This window comes from Eurypyga helias, unplaced genomic scaffold (genome assembly GCF_000690775.1).
Source record: "Eurypyga helias isolate BGI_N326 unplaced genomic scaffold, ASM69077v1 scaffold11055, whole genome shotgun sequence".
Lineage (NCBI taxonomy): Eukaryota > Metazoa > Chordata > Aves > Eurypygiformes > Eurypygidae > Eurypyga > Eurypyga helias.
The window spans coordinates 32,985-40,289 of NW_010250801.1; the positions used below are offsets into that span (position 1 = coordinate 32,985).

Here is a 7,305-nt window from a genome sequence, read left to right on the forward strand (position 1 = left end):
GATGAACAGCGAATGTTGGCTGATCTGGCCCAATACCCAGACACTCCCAGAGGCCCACAACGGAGCCTGAGGTTTGAGAGAGGCAGGTAAGGTCCAGCAGCGAGTTCTGACCTGCCCCTCCGAGAGGGGAAAAAGGGAGGTGGGAGAAAAAGTGTAAAGCGCTAAGAACCAGGTGCCACGCTTAGTTCTGAAGTGCTGAGCTGTGCGTGTCGCCTCAAGCTTACCAGGTCACCTGTCAGTTTAAATTTACTAAACAATCCACGTTAAAAGGATGACCAAAGTCTGTTGTTCCTTCAGCGTCTTTTCCAAAAGGAGCAGCTTTTCAGGGCTTGCCCGCACGGAGCAAGGTGGGCGTCCACAAGACCGAATGACGCTGAAGATGCGTTGATTACCAAAGACGTCGCATCCCTCAGCCTTGATGAAAGTTCTCCACACAGCTTAACCGTTAGCTTACTGCAGAACAAAGAGACACAGTAACCCCCAAACCTTCGGAACTACCCTTAACAGGAGAGAGTCCTGCAGCCCGAACAGCTTGAGCCCACTGAACGCCGGGCTGAAAGAATCCGAAAAGGCAGGAAGACACGCAGAATTCCAACGTCATGCTGCTGCCAAAGGCCCAGCGCGGCAGCGTGCGCGCAGCTGGCGGGACACTGCTGCTGCTCTGATCTTTGTAACATGCTATTTAAAACCCCCCCCCGGAACAGCGACAGAGCGACAAGCTGAGGAGTCCTGCCTGAAACCAGCCGCAGCAGTTGGAGACCCGAAGGGGTCTCTGCAGGGCAAGCGGGATGGGGACGAGCCTCGTGTTTTGCTCCAGGGCTGTGCTCCTCCAGACACAGTACTCGTTCCTTCTGACAGCGTCGCGGTATCTTCTTTCCCAAAACCACGCAGACATCTGGCGGCCTAATCTTTAAAACATTTTTCCAGCTAAAAACACTGGGCTGTTTTGCTATAGCGTTATTAGGTCCAAAATATCAAAATCAGGAATGCTAAGTCGCTCCTTAGACTTTGTTTTGACATTCCATGGCAGATTTGTTTCTCTGTGAGTGGAAGATCTTCAGTGTATATGGGAAAAAAAAACCCTACAAGAACAGAGATTACTGGTTTTGTCTCCCACAGCCTTTGAAAATGGAACTAAGTATTCCAAGGGAAATACCAGCATTTTGTAAGTGGCTAGAATTCAGTCCCTCTCTGAGACAGGTTAGTATTGGTTATGGTCCACCACAAAACGGTGTCTGAAAAGTAATCTGCTTTTAAAAATCAGATATGCATACCTTCCCTGCTCTAATTCACCAAAGGGATCTATGAAAACCCAGAAACCCCAAACCTGAGAGAATTCTCTGCTCTCTTCAGTTTTTCTGCGCTGCCTACAGCCCAAACCACTTTGATCGTTAGTTTTACAGACATCGCTTTAATCCTGCAACGATCAGACAGACCTTCACTGATGACTGGGGGTTTTTTAATCCCATCTCTTACATGTTACAAAGGGAAATAAGTTAAAATCCTGAAAATTTCAAAATAAAAGATGAGGGGAAAAAAACCCCTCCAGAGATCTTTGCTGGGCACCTTTTTCCCCGTTTAGGGCAAGAGGGACGATCCTTCAAACAAGTCAGATTCCAAGGGACAGGCTCCAGTTTCCCTCAGGTAAAAATCACTGCAAAATTCTGAATCACTCAAATTTTTCCCCTGATCATGCAGAGAGAAGCGTCCACATGATTATGTTTCTCTTTGCGGAGCTCAGAGCACAGTACACTGAGAAGACAAGAGTACTACAAAATGAAGAAAACATTCGGATTGTAAACCTTAACTTGGACGGGGAAGAAAAAAAAGGAAAGAAATAAACAGAACTGAGAAAGGAAGCATCTTCACCTTCTCCAAAGCTCTGCAGTTAGATTAGGAGTGATGGGGAAATGGGACGAGCCTCACTCTGCCTTGAACCTTAGGGAATTCCACCCAAATAAACTTCAGAGACCAGTCACCAGCTCTTCTCAGCACTGGTGTATTCTAGCTACTCTTTCACAACACAATAAACCTCACTGCTATGTTCTCCGCCTGGAGATCAAACTGGAATCCTGCACGCTGGCCATAACCAGTTCTAGGACGAGGGGCAAAACGACCTTCTGTCCCTTCATGCTGGGTTAACGATCACAGAACACGACTGGGATTACGAAGCGTTGGCCTAGAAACTAAGTGACCACCCACTTCTCTAGAGAGTGAAGATGTCCATTGGCATGGGAAAATTAGAATAGGGAAATCGGGAGTAAAGACAGGATTAAACAGGGAGTGCACAAAACGAGAGAGAGGAAGGGCGCATGCAGATTTACTTCTAACACACCGTGAGCCTGATTGGAAGAATAGAGGAGACCCAGATGGCTGCAGAAGCTTCGCAAAAGGAACACCTAAGAACGCCCAGCAGGAACCCGGCTTTAGTCTGGAGAACTTCCTATCTCGGCTGGGGATGCAGCAGAGGAGGCAGCCTGGGATACACTGTCCTGAGTCCAATCAAAGAGAGGGCTTTTAGATTCCACCGTTCTGAGCCACGGAGGCCAGAGGGCTGCTTAAACCTCCTGTAAGGTTATCCGTAACATCGCTCTTTCCTACGTAACCCCAAGAGAAGCTACATGAAGAGACAGTGAAATGAGCAGCTCTGCACACTAATTCCTCGGATGTTTTTAATCATTCCTCCCCTTAGGATCATCTCTCCCCAAAAACCCCAGCAAATAAGGGGAGGTGGGGAACACAGTGATGTTTTTTCCCCCCCAAGACAAATTCATCAGCTAATTGCCCACTGCATCTGTCGAACAGCAGCAGGAGCTCGCAGGAAAGCGTGCAGGGCTTTGTGAAGAAAGCAACTGAAGTCCTGCGTTGAAACGAAAGACATTCCAAGGTCCTGGACGGTCATTTTCCACGAGCTCCTCTACTCTTCGATTAGTGTCAAAGTTTTGACCCTAAAGAACTCTAATGGCACCTTCGCCCTCTCTTCGGTTAATGGGGATTACGACGTTTAGTCATTACACACATTCTTTTCAACAGATGTTGTAATTGCTCTGAAAGCAACATGCACACGAATACTAGAGTCAACGCCTCAGTAACAGATTATGCAGTTAGTGAATAAGTATAAGCATTTTCTGCACACAATCTGTTAACACGGGATGTCTCCGCACATTCAAGTGCCCTCTTACATGTTCTGGGTCTTCCGAAATCTGCCTCTTTCGCTATCCGTGAAATTGAAAAACAAACAAACAGAAATGTTTCACCTGCAGACTTCGCACTACCATTCCATCACAAACAACAGGGTACATCGCGTTCTCTGGCGTTCAGTTTAAACTCGAAGTTACGCAGCTTGACAAACCAGAGCCTTTACCATGGTTTGCCGTCACTGTCGCCCGATTCCACAAAACATAAAAAATTCAAGTTTTCCATGGACTACACAATAAGGGAGCATTCTATGAGGAGTCTAGATAGGTATCTTAAAATGAATGGAAGACTAAAATAAAAGAAATGTTATATGAAATGAGTAATTTTCATAAGGCTAGCACTTCAACCATAAATGGTTCACAGGGACGCAAGTTAATTACGCTTGTACTTTACGCTGTGCAAGAAGTTCTAACGCTCGTCTGATCAGCCAGAGTGGAACTGACAATCTTACTTCTTAATTGGAAATTTGGGACAAAGCTTGGCAGCGTTCAAATATCCGAGAGCCATCCCTCATTAAAGGTTTTCTGTTCTGACTGGGTAACAACATACTGTGTTTGAACCCAAAGTTGTAGTTACATGAACAGCTGAACGCTAACAGTGGCACACGTGAATTGCTGGTTAGGTTCTGTGTGCAAGAACTCTCAGGAGAAAACACCGTTGGCTAATCAATCCTCCCTAAGATTGTTATTGCAAATAACAAATTGGTAACTTTGAGTTATCGATAATTTGAGTTGAATAACTCAACAGACCTAGGCTTCAATACTCATTTTCAAAGGCGTAAACGTTAACTTGCGATTTCATCAATTCAAATGATTTTTTGGTGGTGGTTACTTTTAAGCAATTTTGGAAACATTAGTAAGATATAATATAAAATAATGTAAAATAGCAAAAGGGAGTTTTCTATGAGCTCACTGAATTACTAAAAACCTACAGCTGTTCCAGAGTACAAACCTCGCCAAAGCATGGGACTGAATTAAGGCTGCGATCCTGTAGTTCCAGGGTGGTTGGCTCACCCCAGGACTGCACAGCTTCCACGTGCTTCGCATCCGCCTGGAGCGGTGACTGCATCTACTAATCATTCCTGCCTTTCTCTTCTAGGGAACAGTACACTTAACTGGCACTGATCGCATTTCTGCGTCCGACCACATATCCTGTTTACAAAGCTGGAGATGTTTTACCTCTAGGTCTCCTTTGGTAATGGATTCTTCTTCCACACGGAACTGAAGGTCTTCAACTTTCCTGTGGGGACAATTCAGTAAAATTCAGGTAACTTGGAAAGAAAACGCTTCAAGCTCCCTTTTCGGTGGCAATCAGAACTACAGTGGCATCAGCGTGCCTGTACCAGCAGACTGCCAGAAACATTAGGGAGAAACCTCTCACGGGAAGCATCAGAGAGAGGGAAAGCCACTGTCTTTAAAACACAACCACTGGCAAAGCAAAGTACTGGTCTTCCCACGGCTCTATAAAGTATTTTGTTGTATTTTTCGACAAGTTAAAAAAGAAAACTTCTAGGTCATCATCGATTCTCTCATTTTTTCACCCTTCTGCACATCCTCAAAGGAACAGTTTCATTCCACATTCTGTACATTGTGCTGTTCACCTAAGAAAGAGCGGGAGGTGAGGACGCACCCACAACACCCACGGGCCTTCGAGACGCGCGCTGGTCAACCCGCATTAAAGCTCTACCCAGCCGAACGTGTTGGGCGTCAGGATGAACCGCAAGACACAGAATGGGAGCACAAGCAAGAACACTGACTCGGCTTGCCCATACAGGAGTCTTGGAATGAGAAGACCCAGGTGAGAAGCTAACACCTGCCTTAAAGTAAAATCTGTAAAAAGCTACTTCCTCCCTCCCCTGGCAGACCCCGAAGAACAAGGGGTTCTCCTCCTTTTCCCCTTGATCCTTTCAACACTAAGACGTGGCAAGGGAAGGGACAAGCATGTCTGCTTTCCTCTGACTCGCACACGCTGCTGCAGCCCGCAGCCTGGCTGACAGCTGTAGAAATCACTGCATCCAAGAGTTACAAGTGAGCGATGTCTCCGATAAAAGGGCAGTAAGAACTTAATACTGGAAGCGGGTCTCACCGATGTGCTTGGGAAACAGAGGATTAAAGATTATTGGACTCCAAGTCGCTGCTGAGTCTGACTTGACTATATATTAGAGCAAAGTTTCAAAGTAAACAAGCCTGGAGCAGTTAGGAGGAAGGAGAAGTACCACACTGCCGAGGCCGTGAATGTTTTCCCGGCGGCAGGACGTCACTTGGGTGACGGGTAGCAGGCGCACAGCGGCACTGTCAGGCTGCCTAGCAACGCGCTGAAGGTGAGCTCAAGGCCACGGAGGATTGCGGTAAACCAGACCCCCACTGACCCGGCAGTCAGCGAAAGGAGGTTCACAGCCAGGCTACCGGAGCTGCTGCAAAGCTGCTTTTTTAATTCAAAAACCCACTGTGCTATTTGGTGGAGACTATAAAATAATCCCAGGGTTTACCATCGTGTTTTCTTATCTCCCATTTCTACTTTTAGGAAGCCCTTTCAGAGAGGCTGACATCGGACTGATTTCCAGGGTGCACACCAGCCTACAGGGCAGACTCTCAGTGGGCTTCCAAACAGACGTCGCTTTTCAAAAGCAGTCCAAATCCACCAAAACAATCCATCAGATATTTCCTCACCTAACCTTGCCCCAGCATTTTATCACATTATTTTTTTTCCTAACTTCACTTTACCGATTTGGTAACCTCAGTTCCTTTCCTCAAATGGTTAAAAAAGACCATTAGAAAAGTCTTAAAAATTAATGGCTTTGATGATTTTCCTGTGAGAGACAGACCCTACCTAGAAGCACCTGGTTAGCAGTAATAAATTATTCACAAGAGAACTAAAGTGTAAATTCTTAATCCAGCACTGTCAGGAAATGAGATTATCAAAATGCTCGTTCTGAAGCGGAGGAGTTTAAAGCAGATCAGGCACGATCCATTAATTTCATATAAGTAGGGATAAAATCCTTTGTAAAAGGAATGAGTTGCAATAAATTCAGCTATAGACAGCAGTCACAGCTTCTGATCAAGTCCACTTGCTTTGGACTTTCCCTCCCAAATCTTAGAGAATTTCTTTGTAGTTTTAAGAAACTGTAATACGATTTTATCAATAATTACCCGTTATTTGAAGTCTGTTTCATATTTCAAAGTTGCCACAGCATTGGCTTTTAATGTAAAGTTTGGTTTTTAACACAGTTATGCAGTTTTCAGTTACCTTTTCTCTTCCTCCAGCTGATTGAGCAGCTCCACTTTCTCCCTGTCAGCAGCCTCCACCATAGCCCGTAGCTGGTCCATTTTTGCTTCCATCTCCAGTACATGCTAATTAGCAGGAAAAAGAAGAACAAAATCTTGGACATTTTTTCCAAGTCATGCGTCTACACCTCAGGAATCACAGTTTGGCAAAGGGATGGGCCAAGGCACAGGACTGTTGTAATATTCACATATACACATGATAAAAGAAAACCATCGCTTATTGGGATGCGTGGGGAAGTTCAACCGAAGTTAGTTAAATGAGAGACTGGCCTCTCATCAAGCCAAAGTGCCCACAAGGAGATCTCGCAGCTATGGCCCACTGCAGTTTTAGAACACCAAGCCTTCCTCCCAGACCTTTCCAGCAAGAAAATGCAGTCTGGGAATGTAGTCGCTTATCTTAAACACTCTTGTAAGGACACCAGCACCACTCTTACCCGATCATGTCCATCGCGAACAAGTGCCAATTCCTGCTCTATTTCCCCTACGTGACTGGTTGCTTTTGCAACTTCCGCCCTCTCCAGGTCCCTTTCTGCCAAGAGCTGTTCGATGTGTTGCTGCTTCTCCTTCAGAGCCTCCTGCAGGGCTGTGGTACCAGAAATTTTTCTTGCATACCGGGAGGATGTTTCTGTCAACTTCACAAAATAAATATGTTAAAAATCATTCTGCACCAAGGGAAACCAGGGATCTCTCCAGACTCTACAAACGCAGGGTTAGTAAAGCAAATGCCTTCTGTAACCTACTGTACCCTCCCCTTCTGCACTCAAATCACTTTATTTTCTAGAACTTACCAACGGCAGTGCGTATGTAGAATCATAGAATCATA

The 7,305-nt window shown here is 45.6% G+C and overlaps 1 protein-coding gene across 1 annotated transcript in view; it reads right to left on the bottom strand.

Annotated features, from left to right (window-relative positions):
* LOC104509756 (CAP-Gly domain-containing linker protein 1-like) overlaps positions 1-7,108 on the bottom strand; it is a 39,815-nt gene extending 32,707 nt beyond the window's left edge. The window contains 3 exon segments of the mRNA XM_010151796.1: positions 4,377-4,437; positions 6,445-6,548; positions 6,917-7,108. Of these exon segments, the coding sequence (XP_010150098.1) occupies positions 4,377-4,437; positions 6,445-6,536 (153 nt within the window). The 5' untranslated portion in view covers positions 6,537-6,548; positions 6,917-7,108.
* Between the last annotated feature and the right edge of the window lie 197 nt (positions 7,109-7,305).